General features: G+C 37.0%; 1 protein-coding gene across 1 annotated transcript in view; it reads right to left on the bottom strand.

Moving 5' to 3' along the window:
• The window catches only part of CFAP54 (cilia and flagella associated protein 54), a 250,390-nt gene that overhangs the window by 133,515 nt on the left and 90,709 nt on the right, over nucleotides 1–26,166 (bottom strand). Inside the window, exons 27-34 of the mRNA XM_045826558.1 lie at nucleotides 18,104–18,232; nucleotides 16,155–16,269; nucleotides 13,633–13,722; nucleotides 12,833–12,959; nucleotides 7,684–7,798; nucleotides 7,234–7,334; nucleotides 2,802–3,032; nucleotides 9–151 (exon numbers count right to left, since the gene is read on the bottom strand). Of these exons, the coding sequence (XP_045682514.1) occupies nucleotides 9–151; nucleotides 2,802–3,032; nucleotides 7,234–7,334; nucleotides 7,684–7,798; nucleotides 12,833–12,959; nucleotides 13,633–13,722; nucleotides 16,155–16,269; nucleotides 18,104–18,232 (1,051 nt within the window). The remainder of the gene's footprint in view (nucleotides 1–8; nucleotides 152–2,801; nucleotides 3,033–7,233; nucleotides 7,335–7,683; nucleotides 7,799–12,832; nucleotides 12,960–13,632; nucleotides 13,723–16,154; nucleotides 16,270–18,103; nucleotides 18,233–26,166) is intronic.

Consider the following 26,166-nt stretch of genomic DNA (forward strand, 5'->3'; position numbering starts at 1 on the left):
TATTTTACCTGATGGTAAGTTGGCCTTTCCTCTTTTAGGAGTATGAAGGAACTCAAGCATCACTTTGTAGTTTTCTAGAGTCAATTTTCCTGTGGGCAATACCGTTCCTGAATTATATAGTGAGAATATACTAGGATCACATGATCGGAAACTGCAACAGGGAAAAATTTGCATTAAAAAACAATATAAGCAAAATTGAATTAAATTTGTCAAATACAACCTACTTTAATATTTTTAAATATTTGTGAGTTAGTGCTCTCAAATTTTGGATCATAATGCATTGGGGCATTTAACCAAACCAAACAATTTTCCATTAAAGGTTAATGGAATGTAAATATTATATGATGTAACTTTGCTCTTAGGAATTTTAACATCAATATCTATTTTGCTTAAAGGGCCCCTGAAAATGGGGATGGAGGATATATACACACTCTAAAGCACAGAAACAGTCATTTATGTCAACTTAAAACCACCTGATTTAAACACAACTCAATGATGATGCCCACAATATATACCTGTGTGTCTGTATTCAGTGCTTGTTTGTTTTTTAAAATATGGTGTAGCCCTGGCTGGTGTGGTTTGGTTGGTTGGAGCATCTCCCCATAAACCGAAAGGCTGCAAGTTCGATTCCCAGTTCGGGGCACACGCCTGGGGTGCAGGTCTGGTCCTTGGTAGGCGTATTTGTCAGAAGCAACCTATCGATGTTACTCTCTCACAGGGATGTTTCTCTACCTCTCTCCCTCCCTTCAAAATCAATAAGCCCATCCTCCGATGAGGATAAAAATAAATAAATAAGGTCTAAGCAATAAACAATCTTCCACCATACATACATACATATGTTATATATACATCCTGAGTGAACATATTAATGTTGTTAATAAAACTGAATTTAGCACCAAGTTACCCTGACACAAATTTGCCCCCTCAAATTTGAGCTGCCAAACGACCATGCATGAATGGTTGTGTATGACTGGGATCTCAGAGGAGACTTCTCAGTGGTCAGAGGACAGCAAGAAATCCCCTCTGATCTGAACGGTTTTCCTGCTCGTGGCCTCATGAACGGATCACTTAGTCAAAGCCTTCCCTGCAGGTCAGGCAATCTAACTGCTTTTTTCCACCTAGGAAAGCAAATGTTTGACTTTCATGAGGACCGTTTGTTTTTTTCACTGTGTTGCTTTGTGGTTTTTTTATTTATTTTTCAGTTACAACAGTTGACATACAATGTTGTGTTAGTTTCAGGTATACAACATAGTGGTTACACAATTATATACCTTATGAAGTGATCTCTCCCACAGTAAGTCTAGTGCCCATCCAACACCACACATAGTGATTACGCTATTATTGACTGTATTTCCTGTGCTGCACTTTACATCCCCATGACTATTTTTATAACTGGCAATTTGTATTTCTAAATCCCTTTCACCTTTTTTTTCAAACTCCTCCTTAAGTGCAAATCTGGTCAATCCTCCATAGGAAAGGGGTCTATCTAGAGCCATTTTTGCAAAGGTTCAGTCTGATTTTAACCAAAATTCTGGAGAAGGAGAAACTGGGGCCAAGTTCATTGTCGACTTCAACTGGCATACTTTATTACTGGATTATTGAAATAAATATCCTCTTAATTTATGTTATCTGTCACCAGTCTTTCCTTCCTTCAATCTGTTTGGCATGTTGCTGCCAGAGAAATTTCTTATAGCCCTGCTCAAAACTCTTAACACTGTGCCACAGTATAGAGATTAAAGTTCAGATTTAATGGGCAGTTAAGACTCTCCATGACCTGGTAATGACCTTCCTGCTAATCATTTCAAACCACTCCCTATCAAACACCCTAGATTCTAGCTAGACCATTTGGAGTTCTCATCCTGCATTTTCCTACCTGGGCTGTACGTCATGCTTTTCCACCTACCTGGAATGGTAGTTCTGTATCTGCGTATTTCTAAATCTTGCCTATTCTAGCAAGAGCCCGGCCAAGTGGCCCCTCCCCATGAAATCTTTCCTATTGGTCTCAGCCAGAGTAAAGCCTTCTTCTCAGGAACAAGGGAGACTTTACGAATACTTCAACTTCGACCATTATCTGCAATTATTTGTGAATATTTGTGATCTACCCTACCAGATTCTAACTTGCATATCCTGCTCATCTTTGTATGTCCACTGCACCTGTCTCGGTACCTTGTATCTTACAGGGGTTCAACAAGTGCTATCTGAATGACTGGACACCACCTTTTAACGGCTACATAGTGTTCCATTTGTGTATGTCTCTTCTATTTTTATCCCCCACAACAGCTTAGCCAAAGACATTCAGTAAAAGTTCAAAAATGTCACTTGAATTAATAGAAACTCTATACTGTATGAGAAAATATGACCTGTGTTTATAGAGGTTTTGCCATAGTATTTACGGAGACTTAAAATACCTCTAAATGAAACAGAGATTTGCCTAATGCCTGCTAATACCCATAATTATTATATAATCAATATTAAATTTTTCTTGGAATAATGTTTTCTCCTTTCACTGAAAGCTATACTGAGAAACACTGTCAAGATATATGCAAATTAGTGCTTGATGAGAACTTACATCCATCACCTGTTTGGGATAAGAAATTAAGAAATATATCAATGCCCAGGAAAGACAAAAGCATTCTGTAAACCTCTTTAATTATTATCAACATTGGAGCCCTGAGTGTACGAATACAGCCCCTGTGCTTGAGACTTTAAAGGTATTATGCATTGGTGATGTACTATACCTGACCATTTTAATTGCATACCTGACCATTTTATTTGCATACCTGACCATTTTATTTGCATACCTGACCATTTTATTTGCAGCCCCACATTTCGTCTTCGTCCGCTCCCCTTGCTTTATCAGAAACAGGCTGAAGTGTGCGTTTGCCAGACATAGGTTCATCTGAGCCTTCCAGGGCATCTCCTCAAGATATATTTGATGGAACCTCTTCTTTTTAACATAATTAAATATTAGAGGATTCAGGAAATCCAGCAGGATTCGGTGTGCTATTTTCCTAACATCAGTTCTCTTATTTCTGCCAAGGGACAAAGAGGTTTTGGAATTACACCAACTTTCAGATATTCGAAGAGGAACGATTCTGATTTGTACACGATCAAGAAGTCACTTGACTGCCCTTGCGCAAATGTTTCTGGCTTATTTGTCATTTACTTAGTGGTGAAATTGTAAAATAGGGCAATAAAGGAGGCACAAGAATAAACACCAGGGATGAAGTCACTACGTATTTCCTCCAATTCTCTCTAATGTCTGTGTTCTAAGCTCAAACCAAACAGAGCTTTTTTCATTTTTCATAACCAAAAGACCACTAAGATTAGACAAGTAAATTATAACATAATTGTTCACATACATCAACTAACTTCAGTACTGAACAAGAAAATCATTCCTATGTATGGTTCCTTAAGGAAAAAAAATGAAGCAAAATTTTTTCTAACATTAGCTAGACTGTCAAATGAAATAAAACATCAGTCAACAATAAATAAAATAACTTCATAAATCTGTATTAAATATGCTCTGAAAAAACTAATATTTCAAAATTTATCTAGTAGTTCACATTTTAAGTATAATATATTTTTGCTGAAAGTATAACCAGAGACATTGAAATAAAGAACACACTGACAGTAACCACAGAGGAGGAGGGAGAGGGTAATGGGGGGATGGGGAAGGGTCATCAAGGAACATGCATGAAGGACACATGGACAAAGCCAAAGGGGGGCAGGACTGAGGGTGGGAGGTGGGGATGGGGGAGTGGTGAGGGGAACATGGAGACAGTTGTAACTGAACAGCAATAAAAAAGTATTCTCATCAGAATCTCAAAGCAGTCCAACTATTTTTATTGTCACATAGTTGCTTATACGGCATGACTTCATTTCTTCAAAATACTTTTATCAACTTTTCTTGACCGTTGACAATGTTGCTGTCCCGTGGGGCAGTGTCATTCCACCTGACGTTCAGTACCATTAGCCATTACCAAAATGCAAACTAAAGGCACAAAATATCAGCACCACCTATTTTAACGCCTAAAATACAAAACAGTGATAACATTAAATGCTGGCAGGCGTGAGGGAAAACTAGAATACTCATACACTGCTGGTAGCAATGTAAAAAGGTGGGGCCAAATTAGAAAAGAGTGGGGGATTTCTCACAAAATTAAACATAAACTTACAATACAACCTAGCAACTGCACTATTGGGCATTTTACCCCCCAAGAAATAAAGATTTATGTGCCCTTAAAAAAACCTGTACACGAATGTTCATGTCATCATTGTTCTTAATGGCCAAAACTGGAAACAATGCAAACGTCCATCGAAGGGTAAGTGGTTAAACAAACTGTGGCACATCCATCCCACAGAATACTGCTAAGTAATAAGTGAACTAGCTATTCATACCGCTTGGCTGGATCTCAAAGTAATTATGCTGAGTGGAAAGAAAAAGCCAATCTCTGAAAGTTACATACTGTACGATTCCATTTGTATAACATTCTTGAGATGACAAAATCATAGAGATGGAAAGCAAATGGGTGGTCCCCAGAGGTGGGTGCGGAGAGGAAGGCAGGCGTCTGGCTGTCGCTGCCAAAAGGTGGCATGGGGGCTGAGGGCAGATGCTTATGAGAGAACTGTGCTGTATCTTCACCGTGGTGACAGTCACACAACTCCACGAATGTGATAAAACTGCACGCAACTAAATATACACACACATATGTGTGCGTGTAAAGTATCTATGGTCTGAATAAGGTCAGTGGATTGCATCATTGTCAATTTCCTGGTTGTGCTATTGTACTCAAGTTCAGTAGTTAGGAGAAACTGGGTGAAGGATATATGAGAGAGCTCTGTATTATTTCTTATAACTGCATGTAAATGTACAATTGTCTGAAAATAAAAAGTTTTTTAAATGCATGTTACATCAAGGATGTCCACAATCACAAGCTCTATTCAATATTAATCTTGAGGTTCTAACCTATAGACTAGACAAGAAAAGGAAAAGAGAGCCTTGAGCATTAGAAAGAAATAAGCAAAACTTTCATTATCTATTTATAATTTGACTGTCTACACAGAAACCTGTATCTATGAACCAGTTATCAAGTTGTACAGAAGATCAACTTGTTTATAAATGAATTATATTCCTATATAATTAAGATTACAAAATGTAATTAATCTTACAATACTATTTACACTAATACAAAAAGTATTTCTTTGATGCAGCTAACAAAAGATGTATAATACCTTTATGGAGAATATCATAAAAATTTATTGAAAGGCACTAAATTAAGACCTAAGTGGTCTGCCTATGAATAGAAAGACCCAATATTGTTTTTAAAAAAACTTCCTAAACCGATCTATATATCCAATCCTATCTCTATCAAAATCACAAGTTTTTTGTATTACTTGACAAGCTACTCCAAACCATTTTGCAGAAAAATATCCAAGACTTAAGACAAATAAAGGAAAAGAACATGCTGGAGAGACTTTTCCTATCAGACAAGACTTCATTTTAAGCGAGAGTAAGTATGATGGTGGGATACTGACTCAAGAACAGATAACAGACTAATGGGACATAAAAGAGAGCCCAAAATTCCACAGATGAAAACTTGCTGAATGAAAAAAGCGACAGTGATCACAGAACAGACTACTCAGTAAACGAGGCTAGCCAGCCGTGTGCCTATTAATGAAACTATAAGAGAGGGGGTGACGCTTTCCCTACAATTCACAAAATTAAATTGTAGTTGAATAGAATTTCTAAATGCGACAATCAAAAATTTAAATTCACTAAGAAAATACCCTTACTACCTCCAGTGACAGAAGAATTTCAAAAACGATAAATAGAAATATTACAATTGACTTCATTAACAATTACAACTTTTGATTTAACAAAAAACTTTAAAATGTATGAGTATATAGATGAGCCACGAAGTGGGAAAAGCGTTAATATCCAAACTTCTACAAAAAAATGAGGAAAAAAAATAAATGTGCAAATATCTAAACAAGTGGGATGGAGACGAGAAAAACCCTAGGGTTTAATAAAAAGATGAAAAGATGCCTAACCTCATCAGTAATCAGAGATAAAATTTTACAATTCACAGTTCCACAAAAATTTGAAAATTGATAATAATATCAAGTTTTGGTGAAGATGGTGAATAATGGAAAATTGAAACACCACTGATGAAAATTTAAGAGCAACTTACCAATATCCTGTAATGGGTATAAAAAGCAAAGAGGTTCATGTTTTGGGAACTGCCCCCCATTTAAAAACACTTTAAATGCCCATTTACAGGAGACTGAATAAAGTTTATTTATTCATATAAAGGAACACTATACAAAAGTAAAATGAATAACTAGATTTAATGTGTAATAGACACAGAAAAACATCTCACAAACATAACATTTAGAAAAAAGAGCAAATTGGCAAGCAGATTATAAAAAATAATGTATTATGTAGGCCTACATACATACATAATTGAAGTACAAAGTCACTCATAAACATGATAAACTACTTCTTGGATAAAGGGGGATGAAGATGCATTCTGAGAGGGATGCATGGGAATTTCAACTGTGTTTGAAATGTTTTTATGGTTAACTATATATGTTCATTTATATCATTTTCTACACCCATCTAAAATATGTCATATTTAAATTTAAAAAGTAAAGAAACAATCAGGTAGTAGGCAGATGCAAATGAGAAGAAAGTGAGAATGGTTCTATTAATATCTATAGTTACTATCAAAATTAAAAAATTAAAATTAAGATCAAAATCAATAAATGAGCAAAGACATTATATAATGAAGGTAAGATATATAAAGACTGTATAAGAGTCATAAGTGCATACTCGTAAAAACAGTAGCTAAACATTTCACCGTGATAAGTTTTATGGCTTAAGTTTTATCAACAAGAACATTCGGTCCACCAGTAATAAAAAGTAATTTACCAGTTTGATCTCTTGACCACCCTATCTACACTACTGCTGCCCTCAGCTCCACTCCAGGCCAATTCGTCTGTGGCGTATCATCCTGGTCTCTTATAAAGTTTATGAAAAATTTTAATTGCCTTGTTTATGTGTATGTTTACTTGTTTACTATGCTACTTTCATTAGTATGGAAGCTCCCTGAGGGTAGTGACCTCATCTGTCTAGTTAACCAATGTACCTCTACACCCCAAAAAGAATGCCCAATACATAGTAACCTTCAAGTACATGTTTATTAAATTAATTAAATAGTGAATGAATACCTTTCATGTTCCGGCATTTCAGAAAAACCTGGATTTTTGGAAAAAAATTCTTTTAGCGTCTCCCTTTTTTTACTTCTTCTTCTTCTTTGTATATCTGAAATCTTAAAATAGAAGAAAACAAAAATGTAACAAACTAAAATTCTGAATACTATCGAATATAATTTACTCATACTCGAATGCTTATCTGTTGACATTAAAATAGAGTGGTTCCTTTACACTCCTCAATTAAAATTATTATCAAAAGTAACAAAACTACCCCTGTAGATGCAAAGTATGATTATGAAAATATCCATGGGAACTTAAGAATTATAATGTATAACTATAAAAGTATGCCTCATAGCATTTTCTTCTGTTACATGTTATGATAAATTATAATGCAGCCAATAATCTATAGAGCCATAAATCTCCTCATTTCATTAACCTGTATTTCAAAACTCATATGAAACTTACTTTCCTAATCTCCACGACTGCAGCTTTGTAGTTCTTCCCAGGTTTAGCTGACCTTTTACCAACCATACTGTCCTTGTATTTCAATTTTTTAACTCCAAGGAGGGAATCATTTCTCCTAATAAAAAAAAAGATTAAGTCAGTTAAAAGGATCTGCAAGAATTTGCAAAACTGTACAACAGTAATAAATCTATAATGAATGTTGTCCCTAAAATTATGCAAAAAAAAAAATCCAAAATTAGACTGATACTCCTGGTCCTCAAGGAATAGTTGGCCTCTCAAAAGAGCACAATGTAAATCTTACCATAACATTTGATTAGAGCTGCTGTGTGACGTAGGAAATATGCATTGTGCCAGAAATCAAACATGAACACTTCACTACAAAGCTCAGAAGATAACTGCATGAGTGAACCCAGACAAGATACCTTGCTTCCAACGGATTTGTCTTTCTGGTTCCATCATGCGCAAGCTTCCAGCCACTCTGACCTCAGGATACCAACAAAGCTAAGCATTGTAGATGACTACGACACTTCCTCCCTTCCCCCAGTCACCTGTAGGAATTCTTAGCCTTGTTTTTTCAATCTGCCATGGACCCCTATGGTAATCTGGCCCACTCTGCAAATGTTATGAAGTCTCTCATTATTGCCCTTTATTGACACTTACCACCAATTTTCCCTGAAAGTTGTACAGTTCCTAAAATTTGTATTTCTTTTGATAAGTACAGCAGCACCCTGCTGTCACATGATAAATGGGATGCAAAGCTTGCACTGAATAACATGTAGGGTCCCATTAATGCAAGGCTAACAAAATGACTGGTAAGTCTGGATAGCGAGTTCCAGCAATTACAGTTCCAAATTCACCTTGGTCCCATGGTGGTCGGCCTCTTGCTTCAATTTTGATGATGATCCTGGATCTTTGTGCTGGGTGGAACTCCAGCCCAGTGGCAGCAATTCCAATAATCTCCCAGTTAGTCAATATTCATCTTGGCAAATGTTTTGTCTGCCTGAACTAGGAAGTTCGGACCAGTGACCACTGGGCATTTAGAGATCCATCCTTTGCAACAGGCAACTTGAAACTGGTCGCCAGCTGTTTTCCAAGCAGCTTGATCTCTTTCTTACCTCCTCCCTGTCCCACCCCATCCCACCAGAATACTTGACCTGGTCGCTATACTCCAGGAAAAGAGGGGAAGGAGAGGTCATGAATGCACATCCGGGCTGCCATCTTCCCGACCCTCTCTCATTCTCCTCTGTGCCCAGCAGAACTCTCATCCGCTGAATAAATTAAACTCCTTCACAGCGCAACCTCTGCATAAAATGCTTCCTCCTAGTCTGACTGCTGTTGCTTTGTTTATGTTATTATAAAAAATTGTATTTTTACATTTTTATGTTGTCAACAGTATTGGACTTTGACGTCATGGTGTATTCCTTATGTGATTACTTCTGTTAGTGTATGTTTCTGACTCAAAACATTGAGTCCAATGGCTGGCTGCCTATTATGTCAAAAACACTTTATGTGATAGTAAAAATTTCTCCTTTTTCTCTTTTTAAGTTTTCAAATATTTTAATTATTCTAGCCCATTCCATATAAACGAATCTGACTGGAATTGCATTAAACTTATAAATGAATTGCATGAAACCTGTAAGTTAATTTGAAGGTAATAAAAATCTTTACAATATTTCATCTGCCCTTTGAGCAAGATACTACATCTCTCCACTTACTCAAGTAATTTATTTACTATCTCTTAGTAAGGATGTTTGGTCTTCTTTATATTAACCTGAGTCCTCTCGTGACTCCTAATAAATTCAATCTTGTACTTCATAGAAATGGGATAATTCTGCTACTGTACTTTCCATTTGATATAGGAAAGCTATTGATTCTGCAATTTTGCATCAAGCCAACCCGTGGAATTCTATTAATAGTTCTGAAAGATTTCAGTTAATTAGCTTAAGTTAAAAAATAATTATTTGCAAATATCATTTTATCTTCATTTTCAGAGTATTATAAGGTTCATTTGACAAACATTTTTGAGACCCTATTATGTGATAATCACATGAATTCTAATCATAATTTCTATTTCTCATTTTAATTGCACTGGCAAAAAGTTTCAAAACAGCATTAAGTGATACAAAGAATAACAGGGTTTCTTGTTGCAAAGCTTATTTTAACAGAAAATATTCTTCTAATCCTAACTTGCCAGGAACGATTGCTGAATTCCACATGACTTTTTAGCATCTACTATAGACTCCTTTGACCACCAGTGAAAATTATACTGCAGATTTCCTACTCCTATATTTATATTAAGAATAAAATTTACATTTTCAATGCTGCATTTATAACCTAGTATAATATTTTGGATTTTTCCTTCTATATACTGATAAATAAGAACAATCCATAATTTTTTATTTTTTATTGTTTTTATAAAGCTGTTATCAGAGCCTCCTGTGATAAATTTAGTAGGAGACTTTATACCCATATCCTGAAGTAGTTTTACATAAAACAAAAATTATGTTTCTTTAAAATATGAAATAACTAGCCTAAAATATCTGAGCTATCCTATTTTTTACAGCTTCAACTAGTTCTTCCAATTTAAATTTTTCCAGATAATCACTTTCAATTAAATTTTCAAATTATTCATATTAAATTGTATATACTGTTATCAAATGTTTGTTTAGCCACTTCAAATTTATGATTATTTTCACTTACTTGCATTTTGCTTTTTCTTATGACAGCCAGAAATGTACCTAATTTATTTATATCTTCAGACAACCAGCTCCAGCAGTTCTCAATTGCACTAGTTTAACACCAACTTATAGTGGATTAATTTCAACTTTTATTTTCTTCTTTCTGCTTTCTTAGATTTATTTTATTTTTCTAATTTTGTGAGTTCAATAAAATTTCATTTAATTTTATTTTTCCTGTTTAGTAATAAAAGCTTCTAAAGATGAAAATTTGTCTCTAAGTGCTGCTTTGAGTACATGTGATATTAGGGTTTCTCGTTATCATTATTTTTAAAAGGCTCTGTATCTGTAGTTACGGTTCTTTAATACTGGCACATAAAATCCAATCATTTCATATGCCAGTGATTTATTTTGTTATAAAATTTCAGTTTTATTGTACTGTAAAAGAATGTGGTCTTTACAAATTTTAATCTCAGTGATCTAGTGTGCTTTATTTTTCTGCTTAAATATTCTTTTTTAATTTAATGGATGTTTTAAAGCATGTTTAGTCTCAACTGACTATATAGTAAATTAATTTTAATTACATTAGTTATATTTTCTACGTCCTTTTTGTTTCTTTTTTAAAGTAGCATCTTAAACTCTATATTATGTTTCCGTCAAATTGGCCTTGTCTTTGAGCAGTTTTTCCATATACTCTGACTTTTTCTTATGGAGAACACGAAAGTTCATGAAATATCTTCACTGTAATTTACAAGCATCATTGGTAGAATCGTCCACTTTGAATGTAAATAAGTGGCATTAAAACCAAGTAACAGAAATTAACATTCTTTTAAATATTACTGGGACAATTGATAAAATTTTTATGGGGGGAAACAAACTAAAGGTTAATCTAAATCCCTATACCAAAAAATAAATTCCGTGTGGATTAAAACATTAAATAGAAACCATGAAATGAAAAGGATGGAAGAAAATACAGCTTGCATACGTGTCTGTTGCAATATGAGAACATTTCTTTCTGTAAAACTATGGAAGCATATGAACACAAAAGGAGACATATCGCTATCAAAGTAGAAATCAAGGTGTCACATCTGCCCCTCCTCTATACTTCCTGACTTGCAGAAGAACATGCCAAAACATCTGCTCAGGTTTAAAACTGAAATCCTTACCTTCAGTTTGAACTCAATACTGCCCAATTGTCAACCTCAGGTCTTTTATTATACAGGTGGGCAATGCTTCTAAGCCACTGTTTCCTCTTTCAGAGCGTCTATTTTGCTTCAATTGGACCTCCAAGGTCAGTCCTCCAAATTATATTGCACAGTGATCGTGCCTTCTAAATTTCTTTGGTATTAAGGATATTATTTACAGCTCCTAAACATCTACTTTTGGCTATGAATTTTTAAAAATGTAATAGAACTTTCTTTTTTTAAAAGAACTTTTAGTTTTCTTTCTTTTTTAAGATTTTATTTATTTATTACTTATTTTTAGAGAGGGAAGGGACGGAGAAAGAGAGAGAGATAGAAACATCAATGTGCGGTTGCTGGGGGCCATGGCCTGCAACCCAGGCATGTGCCCTGACTGGGAATAGAACCTGCGATACTTTGGTTCGCAGCCCGCACTCAATCCACTGAGCTATGCCAGCCAGGGCCAGAACTTTCTAGTTCTTAGCAATCCTCTTATTACTATGGCCTGCTTCATTCTGATGCAAGCAATTTCCTCTCTTATCTTTCAAAAATATGAAGCACATATATTCCAAGTGTTTGTTCCAGTAATAGAAATGCCTATTTTAGGAAGACTATTTTCCTGTGTGTTTTTATGGTAATGTTTCTCTTCTGCTGCCATATTTTAAATAGATCCCATGTTACCCATGCTCCCTATCACTAAAATGAGATACATCTAGGCATAGTGGTGAAAGGAAAACCCAATCGTTGGGATCAAAGTTGGGTTCCTTTGGCATCTCTCATAACTGGCATGAAACACTATAATTTTATTTGGGGGCAAAGAGAACCACTCACGCTTAGAGCACAAGGGCAATGGCTTTAAGTTTTACTACTTCTATTTGAGGAACTCCCCATTCATACATGCAAATGGGACCCCAAGGAATGGCTCTGCTCGCTAATGTAGAGGAATGAGAAGAGCATCTAGTAAATGACCAACACTGAACGGAGAAGCCTATGTGTGCAGAGCTGATGGCCCAGAGGTGTTACGACCCATCTTGACTCAACAGTAAAAAAGGCCTAATTTATTTACTGCCTCAATTATGAACCTGCTCTAATCTTATTCCTTAGTTCAGTTGTATAAATATGCTCATGATTACTTATTTATCTACACACATGAACATAAATCCTCACTATATCCCAGGTGGCTATTTTAAATGTCTATGTCCTACACTCTTTTTCATTCACCTTATGTATCTTTATGTGACAATGTTACTCGTTTTAAGTTGTTAGTAGCAATAGAATAGATATCATAAGTACCTTCTCATGAAGTCACAGACAGGATTTGTTATCTCCACCACAAGGTGAAATTTTTCATCACTCATGCATTTTAGCATAATTTGCGTAAAAAACTCCAGGAATCTAGGTCTCTGCTTAAATTTCATAACTGTGAAAACAAGGAAGCTCATATATAGTTACTAATATACTTAGTTATTGGTGCTAAAAAGTTACTATTAGTAATAATCATTTTGTTCTAACAGGTAAGTTTATCAACCTGCTTTTAAGATTTCTCACTGTTAAAGTATAAGTAGGAATAAATGTGGTGAGAACTACTGTTTTTCTAAAATTAAATAATCCATCACAGTCTATATTTCCTTTATTTTCCAAATATTTCAGTGTTAAGAAAGATTTCATAAAAGTGGCCACTCATATATGACTAGTTGGAAAAAAATCTCTGATAATAATCAGAATTAATAGTTACCCTAGTTATTATTATATTGCACTCTGAGTTAAGCAATAATTTCTACATAGCTGAACTTAAAGATCACTAGCACACATTTCAATTCCCTAGTTTTTGTGTTTTAGAATAAAACTGTTTGCTACCCAAATAAGCCACCATCAAGGTTCTGTCTTCCCAGACTTTCTATCAGGTACCTATTTAGGTCTTTTCCATCATTTGACAATCAAGAGTATGAATTACTCTGAATGGGTAAAGAATCCCAAGTCTTCTGCCTGGAAAAGGTTAGACCTTTAAGTATCAACCAACAGCAAACTCCACAGAATAAATGAGCTTCAATAGCAGGTCGAGTGAACAGCACATATACATTTAGGTCACCTACCTTCTTTCATAGCACCTTTGATTGACCAATTTAAAACTACAGGGTAAAGAAATATAGGGTCCTCTGTTCCTGAGAGTTCAGCTGTAAGACCTACAGTAAAAAAAAAATAAGTCATAGGTTCTGTTTAACATCAATAACCAAAAAGAAAAATTCTTTGGAGGAGATGAAAAATAGGAAAACACCTAAGTATGCTTTCTAAATTATGTACCTTAAAAGTATCAATAATATAATATTTTATAGATTAAAAATGTCTAATAATCTCAATTATTTTCCTCTCATTTCCCCCCTTGACAGCCAAGGAGTCTGCCACCAAATAGGTAAAGAGTTTCCAAGGCACGTGTCTCTCCTATTCAATAGCTATTGTGTATCAGTAAACCCCAGACTCAGAAACCTACCAATTATATCAACTCCATTTTTAATAAAAATATCATTAAAACTATGAACAGTAAAATGACAACGAACTCACAACTATCAACAACTGAACCCGAAAAACAGAAACTAAGCAAACAACCAGAACAGGAACAGAATCACAGAAATAGGGATCACATGGAGGGTGATCAGTGAAGAGGGGAAGGAAGAGAACAAGGGGAAAGGTACAGGGAATAAGAAGCAGAATAGGTAGGTACAAAACAGACAGGGGGAAGTTAAGAATAGTGTAGGAAATGGAGAAGCCAAAGAACTTCTATGTACGACCCATGGACATGAACTGTGGGGGGTGGGGGATGCTGGAGGATGAGGGGGGCGGTGCAGGGAGGAGTGGATAAAGGGGAGAAAAAATTGGGACAACTGTAACAGCATAATCAATAAAATATACTTCTAAATAAATAAATAAATAAATAAATAGAACTATCATTGCAAGACAGTCAAGCACACAAGGGCGAACAGCACAGCCGCGGGAGCCAGACTGCCGGGGTTCAGATTCTCACCCAGGCACTTCTTAGTTGTGAGAGCTTGAGAAGATACTCAGCTTCTCTGTGCTCCAGTTTCCTTTGCTTTAAAATGGGAATAATACTAATACCTTCTTCATATAGTGGTTATATAGGGATTACATGAGTCTTAATATATATAAAACACAAAGTAGTTCCTGGTGCACAGGAAGCACTGCACGAAACTAATATTTTTATTCTTGTTTTGTTTTGAATCTACTGTTTAGTTAGTAACATTACTGACATTATACTGTGCTTACTGGTAAAATGTGAGGGGTTTTCTCTTTTTTGATCATATGAAAAGAAATAATTCACATTTCTAGAATACTTGATATTTTAAGGAATTATATTTTTATATGTAACTAGACAATTACAGCTTTGTTACAAACTATGTTTACTGATTATGTGAATAATAGGGCATCGGGTTCAAAATGCAGCTGGTAACAGACACGGAGAATGCTGGAATAGAGAGATCCAAGTCCAGGGTCTACGCCTGCCCAGATAAAACTGGGACACAATGAGAGAGGTGAGGGGCACAGAACTCTTCAAGCACAGTCGTTCCCCAAGACCAAGGGGGCCACAGGTGGAGGCTCCCACTTAAGAGAAATTGTGGTACTCTCTTGTTCTTCTAGAAGATCTGAAGTACCTACTTTTTAAAAATGTGATCATAATTATCACCAGAAACTGAATCAATTTCTTTTTTTTTTTAGAAAGCTCCTTTTTCTTTTCTTTATTTTATTTTATTTATTTATTTTTAGAGAGGGAAGGGAGGGAGATAGAGAGAGAGAAACATCAATGTGCAGTTGCTGGGGGTCATGGCCTGCAACCCAGGCATGTGCCCTGACTGGGAATCGAACCTGCGACACTTTGGTTCGCAGCCCGTGCTCAATCCACTGAGCTACGCCAGCCAGGGCCTGAATCAATTTCTTAAGCAGATTTCCAAATTGCTAACTCCACAATTCCAATCACTGTTTTAACATATCACTACATAGCACAATAACCTGAAATTAAACTAATCTTTCACTTGAGTAGCCTGTGTTTCAAATCATTCACACATTAATACCCCTCATGCTATCTCTTTTCATTTCTCAGTTACATTTTTGCCATTTGAGCAGATTCTCAATTTTGCACCTTCCCTCCCCAACCCACACATTTGACAACACCTGCTTCCCAGGTGGTTGTCACAGCTGGGGAAAGGGTGTGCTGTATGCCAGTGGGTAGAGGCCAGGGATGCGGTTAGACATCCACAATGCCGAGGACAGTCCCCCATACAAATAGTTAACTCGTCCAAACAGGCAAGAGTATCAAGGTTGCGATACCCTGCGTTAGAATCAGAAGGTTTAGGCTCAGATCCAAGCTAGCTATGCAATCCTAAGTAAATCACGTAATCTTTATGAGTCGCATCTGTAAAAAGCAGTAATCCATCCCTTATTAATAGAATATTATTAGGACTATTGACAAATATAAAAGACTGTGTAAACCTTAAAGGGTTTACCAAATGCTAATATCCTCTTAATCCTTTTAACAAAAGATTTTCTTATTTTAAAAAGATACAATGCTCAACAGAAGTACACAGATAGAAACAAAAATGACTACATTGCTTTGTCAGTTTGAGAAGGTGTGTCTCCAACAAGATCAGCTGTTCATTTATTTTTTCAGGTGATAATATCTGCTGCGGCTTCGTAGGCTTGGGAGACTTCTTAGAAGAACCCTAGAAACATTGGTTAAATTTCAGAATGTACTTCAATATGTTTTAACAATTGTCATCTTGCAATAACACTCTTAAAAATATGTTTTCGTACTTGCAAATAATAGTATGATCTACACGGCTAAACAACAGGAATTAATAATTGCCGGGGAAGAAACGGGGTTGGGAGGAGGTGAGAGAGGGCAAGGGGGAATAAATGGCGGCAGAGAGAGACAACTTCGGGTTGTGAGTGTACAATGCAGTATGCAGAGGATATGTTATCGAGTTGTGCCCTTGAAACCTGTACGGTTTTATTAATCAATGACACCCAAATAAATTCAATTTAAAAAAATTAATTAATAACACACAATCACTGTGTTCTAACTAAATGCCAGGCACAGGACTTAATGTTTTATGGAAGTGGACCAAAATATTTCTTTTCTTCTTTCTTCCTTCCTCCCAGTAACTCCCACCTCTCCCAACGAGCATGCCGATACACACACACTCTCCCAAAAGGGTTTTGGAGTATGTCTTTTAAACCCCTCAAAATAAAATTCCTCGCATGCCCTCAGAAACATATCACTTTTTTTCATTTTCTTTTTTTCCTTTCTTTTTCCCAGAAGGAGCTTCTTTACAACTCAGCTAATTGCCTTTGCTGCTTTGCCTTTCATTGAAACATAACAGGATCAATAGTTAATGGATTAAAAATTGGTGGGTCTGTGCCCAGGCTCCCCACCATCATTGAGAACTGACTGGTTAATGTCTCCTGTCCTCAAGCAAACACAAAAGCAAAAACAAAAACAAAACCACCCAAGCCTCTTTAGGCTTAAAGCAACCTTGAGTGGTTAGAATGATCTCAGCCCTGCAGGCTTAGTCAGAAGGAAGTACCGCAACTTCTGCTGGACTAGTGACTCCAGGGAAAGAGGCATGGGGTCCTGTCGCACCATGATGTACAGGGACAGAGTCCTGAGTTAAAGCCTGGCTGACAGAAGGAAGCTAGTGACAGGCTCTGAGACTGAACACATGGTAAAAAATAAAAATAAAAAAAAAACACCTCAGATTGCCTCCAGCTTAATCAGAACTCTAGACCAAGTACGCCCCTGCAAAACAACAAGCATCATGGCTTAAAAATGCATCCAGGAAAACAGTGCTAATAGTTCAAGCTTCTTGTGACAAACAAATGCTGACTTGGAAACTCAACATATAACAGAGACAGAAATGGAGCTACTCCAACTGAAGTACTGAAGGGGCTTCAAGTAATTCCTAGTGCACCTCAGAAATCTGATAAACTAAGCAACACTTCAAATTTGATCTACAAAAATGTTTACTCATATAATTTCTCAGAAAGGCAATAAAACAGGCTCTAGCAAGACCCACGCTTGGGAAGCAAGTATTAAAAAGTTGTCTCAAACATTAGCAGTCTCATAAAGAAGACAATTTAGGTGTGACAGTGAGTTTGGGAAATCTACTTGGAATACAGTGAAAAGCTCTGACGTGTATTTACTACATTGAATGATGCACCCAGAATAAGAAAATCTTCAATTTGGGAGCGACTTTACAGGTCTTTTGTCGCAAAGTCCAAACGGGTGTAGGAAGCTCACTATCCACCCCTAGCTGATGGTCGGTATTGGCGATAGGGAACTTTGCAGTGTTCTAGCACGGATTCCTCTTCATTTTTTTACCACAAAAAAGGGAGGGAGGGGAGCTCCTCACTATACATTACTTTTCTTTCATGTAAATATAACAAATTAAATACCAATCAATTTTTTAAATAAGTTTGCTTATAATGCGTGACCTCTTAAATGACTCAACTAAATATAAGCTTAGAGACTTAGAGATGAGAAACAAACACAGTTACCTCCTCTTGTACTTCTTCTTGGTTAAAGGGGCCAAATGGAGATTTGCATTCTGGTGTGATGTCCAACATTTTTTTCCCATAATTTATAATAATTACTGCCAGGTCGTATTCCTTCCATGAACGCAGAATCTAATTTAAAATATTTACTAATTATCTCTGTTGGAAACACTTGTCTATTTCAAAGTGTCTTACATCATCTTTCATAAACTCAAAAACCCCATTCATGTTTTGGGTCTAAGAATTCCCCTGTTTCTTTTAAGCAAACTGGAACCTTACTTCAGATCCTATTTCCCCAGAATTAAAACTGCAAACAACCATACATGTTTTGGTAGATTAACTATTCAGAAAATGTTTCTACTTAAAACATCCATGCTAAAACGAAATCATTCTTAAGGGCCACTTACACATCACCTCTTGTCTTGAGTTGCCTTCTATATGACACAGCATGGTCGCTGACCGCATGGTGTTGGAGGGGGCATTTATACCAGTGAATGATTTACAAGGCATTCTGGGAGTGGCCTGAGCTACAGTTAAGCTGTTCTGGACAGACTCTCCATGAACCCCAGGGGAAGCAGGCACTAATCATAAGACGGGGAGTGGCTCCCTCTGCCCCTCTCGTGTCACCCCCGTCACTACTAATTGTTACGCTTTGGGCCTTCTCTAGCCTGGCCCTTTCCCACCTCTCCGGCGTCATCTTTCACCCCCCACTTCCCTGTACTTTAAGTTCACAGAATATTGGGCCAAGCATAAATTCTGACACTCACCATGGTTTCAGCACTTCATGCTTTCCTACCGCTGAGCCACTTCCCAGAACAGCTCCCCCACTTTATTATCGCAATGCAAGGTTATTAACGGAACCCGGTCACGGAAGCCTGGCCTCTAGTACCAACTCCAAGGAAGCTTCCCTGGGCTGCACTCTGATTTGCATAGAGCCTGCTGTGGGGAAGGGTCACGCGAAGGGAACACATTCATTGTGAACCCCATAAAACAATTTTCTATGGGCATAAATAAGTTTGTATGGATTTGTTATATATAGATGCATTCTGTCAAGTTGAGTAAGTCGGTATTTATGAAAACTAACAACTGGTACTTCCCATGCAGGGAATGGATATAATAAGTGGCTGGGAAAAAGTGATTAATTGCTTAAACCTGTTGAAACCAAGTTAGTGCAAGGTGCCAAACACTGGAAATACTTCTGTGGGACCGGTGCAATAGTGGTGAATTAGTGCTGACTGTGGAACAAAGAGTGGGGAGGAAACTGGTGAGATGAAGTCTGGAAAGGTCGATGGGGCCAGTCGTGCAGGGCCTTGAATGCCAGGCAGAGAGCCCAACCTCATTATAAAATTAATATCAGAGGGAGACAGTTTTGTTATCAGAAAACAGAAACGAGGTAATGTGTGTCCTCCACACAACTTTGCTTTCTGACATAGTTAGACCCTAGTCTCATGGAGTACTAGGTCAACTCTCCCCCTTGTTATAATATGCCAGTAGAATACACCACATGATAAAGAATGTTTCAAATCAAAGGAAAAGTAGAGCCAATTCTACTTAACATACCAAACGAACAGAAATAGAAAGACTGCACCAGATGTTCAGCATAATAATTTATCAATGTGGAAATAACGAGACACTGAAGATGATGTGTCTCAGAGGTGGCACTTCATCTAGATCTCTGGCAACTTGTAGAAAAACCACTACTGCTTACAGAAGAAAGACTGAGCCATCGGAAAGGATTACCAATTTTTTAAACGTAACGGATAAAAGAAACAGCCATTTGACTAACTGGGCTTCATAAGAGAAAATCCATATAAAAATGAGTTGTATGAAATGAACACCTGAAGTATAGATTCAGGACTATGCCAAGGTTCTGGGACTGCTGGCTATGCTGCAGGAAGCTTCTAGAAGGACAATTCTCAGCATATCACTTTGGGACAGACCACTTCTAACAGCAAAATCCTGCTATTAATATATGTTAATCCTAAACTAGCATATACTTTACTTTAAAAAAAAAATGTCCAGCCCTTGTTGAGTACCTCAGTTGGTTAGAGCATCGTCCCAGTAGGCCAAGGTGGTGGGTTCAATCTCCAGTCAGAGCACATACAAGAATCAACCAATGAATGCATAAGTGGAACAACAAACTGATGTCTCTCTTTCTCTCTCTCAAATCAATAAATTTTTTAAAAATGTCCAGAACATTCAAGGTCATTTGTATAATAACATCACCTGAATTTCAATATCATTCCTCAACGGGGTGGAAAGGAAGTGGGGTCATGGATGAAAAAATCAGGAGATGCAGAGCCAGCCCCAAGGTGCCCTGTGCTACGGGAGAAAAATCACCCAAGGCCAAGGAAGGAGGCGTGTGAATTCAAGGACTTCAGCCTCCACTGGGCCCAAAGTGCTGGTTGGAAACTCTGTTCTAGGTCAGTGCTCTGTCTTGTTTTCCACAGGGGCTGCCGCAAACTCTCCCATTCTCCTCACATCTCTGAAACTCTCCCTTATTCTTCACCTCCTCACTCTTAGCGAATGGCCATGCTTCCTTTTCACAGAGGAATTTAGGGGAACTAACTTATCTCCAGTCCACAAACCTACCCACACATTCACCTGTAACTACAACCATTTTTCCCACCTATGAGAGGGAGAGGTAAATTTCTGTCCATACTAGTCCCCTCCCATGCATGCTCAGATCCCATTGCCTCCTGTCTTCTCTGGGATCCTGGTCTACTGGCCACCCCTCATCCTTTCCCTCTCCTTGCTCCTCCCCATTAGTAGACACATGTTGTGGAGTACCTGGATATGCAGAATTAGGCTTACGATTGGTTGGTTGGTTGGTTGGTTCATTGGTTTTTTAGCAGAAGTTGCTATTGGCAAATTGCAAGCAATGAGCTGCATTGGAATGGAAGCTCTTTGTTCTGAAGGAAACACTGTAATAGCTGATGTTGGTATTTAAATCTAAAGTGAGTAGCTGCAGGTCCATCTATACTGTTGCAAAGAGTAAAACTTTCCTCTTCTTTTAATTTTTTATGCTAAGTGAAATAAGCCAGTCAGAGAAAGGCCAATACTGTGTGATTTTCACTCATATGTAGAATCTAATGAACAAACTAAACTAACAAGGACGATGAGGACAGATTCATAAATATAGACCAGAATGACAGTTAAGGGGGGCACGGGACTGAGCAAAAAGGAAAAAAAACTCACGGACATGGAAGACAAATTGTTGTGGGGAGGGAGATATAAGAGGACTAAATGGTAATAAAAATACAATAAAAATTATTAAAAATAATTTTAAAAACAAAACAAAATACAGACATACAGACATACATACAGTGAGTAGTTGTCCAATATCTTAGAAGGAGAATGTGACCCCTCCCCTGGAAATACTCATGATGGAAGTGTTTGGGGAGAAAAGGCCAAGCAGATGAGTATTCTGAAGAAAAGCACCTTGGAAGGTGCACTTTCAGCCCAGCACAGCACTAATGAACATGTGTGACGCAGCAGAAGAAACAGGAGGGGTGCTTTGGATTGTGTGGGACCCTGCTTTCTCACCGGCCACACCATGTGACAATGACAGAGCTAAAAGCAGCAGCAGGAAGATTCTCAAGGTCGGGGAGGGTTTCAGAATGACAAAACAGCTTTGGACTAATCGACTCTCCAATTCTTTCTCCAGCCTGGTGGAAGCAGGACTGGCTCCTTGGACTAAGGGCCCCTTGAGGTTCTTAGACAATCCTCTTCCCTTCTCACTCTGCCCCCATTTCCTCCATTTCTTTTGCCCCAACTGAGCCTGTATATTCCAATGACTCCTTTGTCGTTACACTTGCTTGGCCTCTTCTGAGCTCCAAGCCTATAGGTCCCGTCATATAATTATGTAATAGCCACCTGTTAGGATATCTATAGCCTTCAACATTCAATATATTCAAAACTCGTGATCTTTTCTCTTTCCCACACAAAATCGCTCCACATCAACACACGGCACTGTATTCACCCCACTGCCCAGGGCAGATAGCTGAGTGGTCATGAACTGTTCCCTCTCCCTCCTTCATCCCGATAATCAATAGGTTTCCAGGTGCTCAATTCTCTCTCATTGAGAGCTCTTGAATCTTTTCCATCCCCTCTCCCACTTTCCCACACTAGTTTAATTTATCATCTCTTACCTTCTAACTCATTCCCTGCCTCGCTCTTATCCCCCTGCAATTATTAGGTGTTACACAACCAGAATGATTTTTCTAAAATGCAAATCTCATTATATCATTTTGGAGTTTGAAACCCTTTAACATTTCCTATTTAATCTATTTATCTCCTTTTTTTTTGTTACTGTGTATCTTTTGAATTGTGTGCCCTATTGAGAAAGGTCTCTCCTGACTTCAAGACCATACATCCTTGAATCCACTGGGATTCTATTTCGTTTATGGTGTGAGGTGGGATTCTGGCTTTGTTTATTTTCAGATGAATTATCAGTTATACCAGCACTTTTAAATAAATAAACTACTATAATACAATGTTATTTTCACAATGAACCCAAATACCTGTTCACTGAGGTCATATGTTAAGTTCTGATGTAACCTAGGTCTGGGTGTTGCTGGATTCTCTGTCTTCTTCCGCTGAACTACCCGCCCATTACTTTGTTCATACTGTTTTTATTGAAGTGGACTTATGGTAAATGTTAGTATCTTTTGAGGACTTTTAAATTATTTTAATCAGTTTCTGAGAAACCCAACTGGAGTTCTTATTTGGACTGCATTACATTTAAATATTATTTTGGAAAGATTTATATTTCTATGCCAGTAGGTCTTCCTGTTCAGGAACCCAGTGTGGCCTACCACATATTCAGATCTTGTTTTGTGTCCTTCAGTAAGGTTTCACAATTCTTTTATCTAGGAACTTAAACATTTTGTTAAATTTAAAATATTATGTATTATAGGTGGTATATTTTTCTCCATTTCTAACTTTCTACTGCTAGTATTTTTTTAAATAAGTCTTTTACATATAATCACTTCATAAATTATCTTTTTAATTCTAATATTTTTTACTAGATTCTCATTGGTTTTTTGAGGCCTCTATAATTACAGATAAATTATATTAGAAAAATATTATAAAAGTAATCTCATATTCTTATCTATTGCATGAGACATAATCTTTATAAATAATGAATCACAGTATTAAGAGACAGCATCTCCTGTGCTTAATTTTTAAAGAAATGATTTCAAAAATCTCCCATTTAGTATGATATCTGTTGTAAAACTTTGATAAATGCCTTTATCATTATATTAATCCCCCTAATCTGTGGTTTTGCTTTCCATTGTTTCAGTTACTATGGTCAACCTCAGCCTGAAAATATAAAATTTCCCCAACCGCAGACATCATCTGCTCCTGCCATCCAGCCATTGACATCATCATGGCTCAATGGCCCAGGGTCACCCCAAGCAGACGATCTTCCTTCTGACATCATCAGAAGGTCAACAGTAGCATAAGGCCACGTCACAATGCCTATGTGGCTTCACCTCACTTCACCTCATCGTGTAGGCATTGCATCATCTCACATCATCACCAGAAGCATGAACACACTACAATCAGATATTTTGAGAAAGACAGAGACCACATTTACATAAATTTTTATTACAGTACATTGTTATAACTGTTCCATTTTAATTAGATGTTGTTATTTTCTTACTGTGACTAGTTTATAAATTAAACTTTATCATGTGTATATGTATAGAAAAAGCACAGTATATATAGGGTTCAGTACTATCCATGGTTTCAGGCATCCACTAGGGGTCTTGAAATGTGTCCCCCACAAATAAGGGGTGACTACTGTCTTCCTTCCACTCCTGACTGATTTAGAAATTTTGTTAGGAAAAGTTGCTTGGTGTTATCAAATGCCATTGTAGCATTTTCACATAACCTTATCTTTTTACCCTTTGATTTACTGTTGTAAAAAAATTCAAGTTTTGTTTTAATGTGGAATTGATCTTCAGTACTTGAAAATAAGACTGTCCTAATATCGGAAAATAACCAGCTGCCAGCCAGGAGCAGAGAAGATGCTCAGACAGCACGGATCTGAAGGACACTTAACAATGCCTCTCTTTGTTGTGGTGAGTGTTTGGACCCTGAATTCTGCTTTGCAGATATGAAAATTGCCACTCCTCCTTTCTTTTTGTTTGCATCTTTCCAGTACTTTTGTCTAATCATTTCTTTTTCAACCAGTGTTTGTCACTCTGTTTTATGAGTGTTTCTTGAAACAACGTACATTTAAATCTGAGTTTTTAGCCCATCTGCCAATCTCTGTCTTCCAAATTCATTCACACTTAGTGAAGTAATTAATATATTTGATTTTATGCCTTCCATCTTATATACTATCTCTTTTTCCTTCTTCTTACTTTGCAGAATTAAGCATTTTTCTTCCCTGTCATTCCTCTGTTCATTTTCCTTTCCTATCAATTTATAAGTCCTACTGTGTTTTAAAGTTCTGTTCATGGCTCTGAGTCATCTTTGAATATATTTATTCTATCAAAAGAAAATAACTTATATTATATATATATTTCATACTTTATATATTTTAAAAAAAACATATAACCATGCACCAAGATTCTCTAACTGCTCACCCCACCCTCAGCCCCAAACAGGGTAGAAGTTGTAGTTCTAGGTTACCAATAATTTTCCTTTCAAGGATGACACTTCTATTTTAAGAATCCCTACTTAGCATTTATATCACAGAGTCCTAGTCACACAATTATTATCTATTTAGTTTTAATAATACATATATTGCAAGATTCATTGCTCCCATTATTCCTCTCCTTTTTTGTCTTTCCCTATCTTGGGATTTCTGTTCTGAACCACTTGTCATTTGATAGAGTATTTCCTCAAGTGTTTTCCTCAGATAAGTGCATAGGCAGAATATTTTTTTAAATGTATGCACTTCTGAAAATGTTTACTTTGCCCTGACAAATGAATGATATCTTTCCTGGTTATTAATTCTTGGACCCTCAGGATTCTACAATTGTTACTCCAATATTTCAACTTCTAGTGTTGCTGATAAAAAAAAAAGAAGTTTGAAGCTAATGAATTCTTTTTCCATTGCAAATAACCTATTCTTTCGGTCTCAAAACTTTAAGATTTGCCCTTACATTTGGACTTCAGACATTTCACCAACACATGTCCATACATACATTCTTATATTTATCCTGCCTGGGATGCAGGGAGCCTATGTCCTCCATCCGTTTCTTGTCTACCTGCAAAACTCCTTTCATTTCATGTTATGACTTCTGGATCTGCCTTCTGAATTTCTCTCTAGACAATTCTGTTCTATGTTGGCTGGTACTTCTTGAGCTTCCAGATTTGACTCAAGAAATATGATAACCATAATCTTCATGTGTTTAAGTTTTTAATCAAAGATAAAATTAGTTTGTTCAGGTACAGATTTGATTTGTTTTGTTTTGTTTTGTTTTGATCATCTAATGAATGGCATCACCTTGAAAGTTTTCTCTCTCTTTTTTTTGTTTTAAGTAATCTCGGGTCTTTTCCAACACAGTAAGAGTAAATACACATTATTTTAGTGTCTGGTTTGCTCTTGAGCCTTGGGATTCTGAGTCCCCTATAGTGAGCCATTATTTTTTCTCTTCCTGCTTATGGTTTATGTTCCCTCAGCCTCTCCACAGACCAGGCCATAAAGGGCTCTCCAACAGCAGTAAATCAGTGAGTGATGGAAGGAATATGATCTTCTGCTCTTGAGGTCAAACCATAGCAGCCAGCAAATCATGACCTCTTTGCCAAGGTAGAGGTTAGAGGCCTCTCCGTTGCCAGACCTCTACAGAAGCAAACTTTAGCCCCAAACAAAGCAATGGATCAAATCAGCCCACCTATACAGTATTCTTCCAGATCCCTGACCAAATCAGGAAGGGCCTGTGAGGGCTACATAAAATAGGCAGGCAGATTTGACTCTTCATTGAGGAGATTCACTGGGTTCAGTCAACCAAACCTTTGAAGAAATACCTGATCTTTGAGCCAAATGATGAGGATAAACAGACCTACCTCTCTGCCTCTGGTCTCTTGGTTCTTTCTGGTTTTCAAAA

Source organism: Phyllostomus hastatus, unplaced genomic scaffold (assembly GCF_019186645.2).
Source record: "Phyllostomus hastatus isolate PE091 unplaced genomic scaffold, TTU_PhHast_1.1 phas_scaffold_755, whole genome shotgun sequence".
NCBI lineage: Eukaryota > Metazoa > Chordata > Mammalia > Chiroptera > Phyllostomidae > Phyllostomus > Phyllostomus hastatus.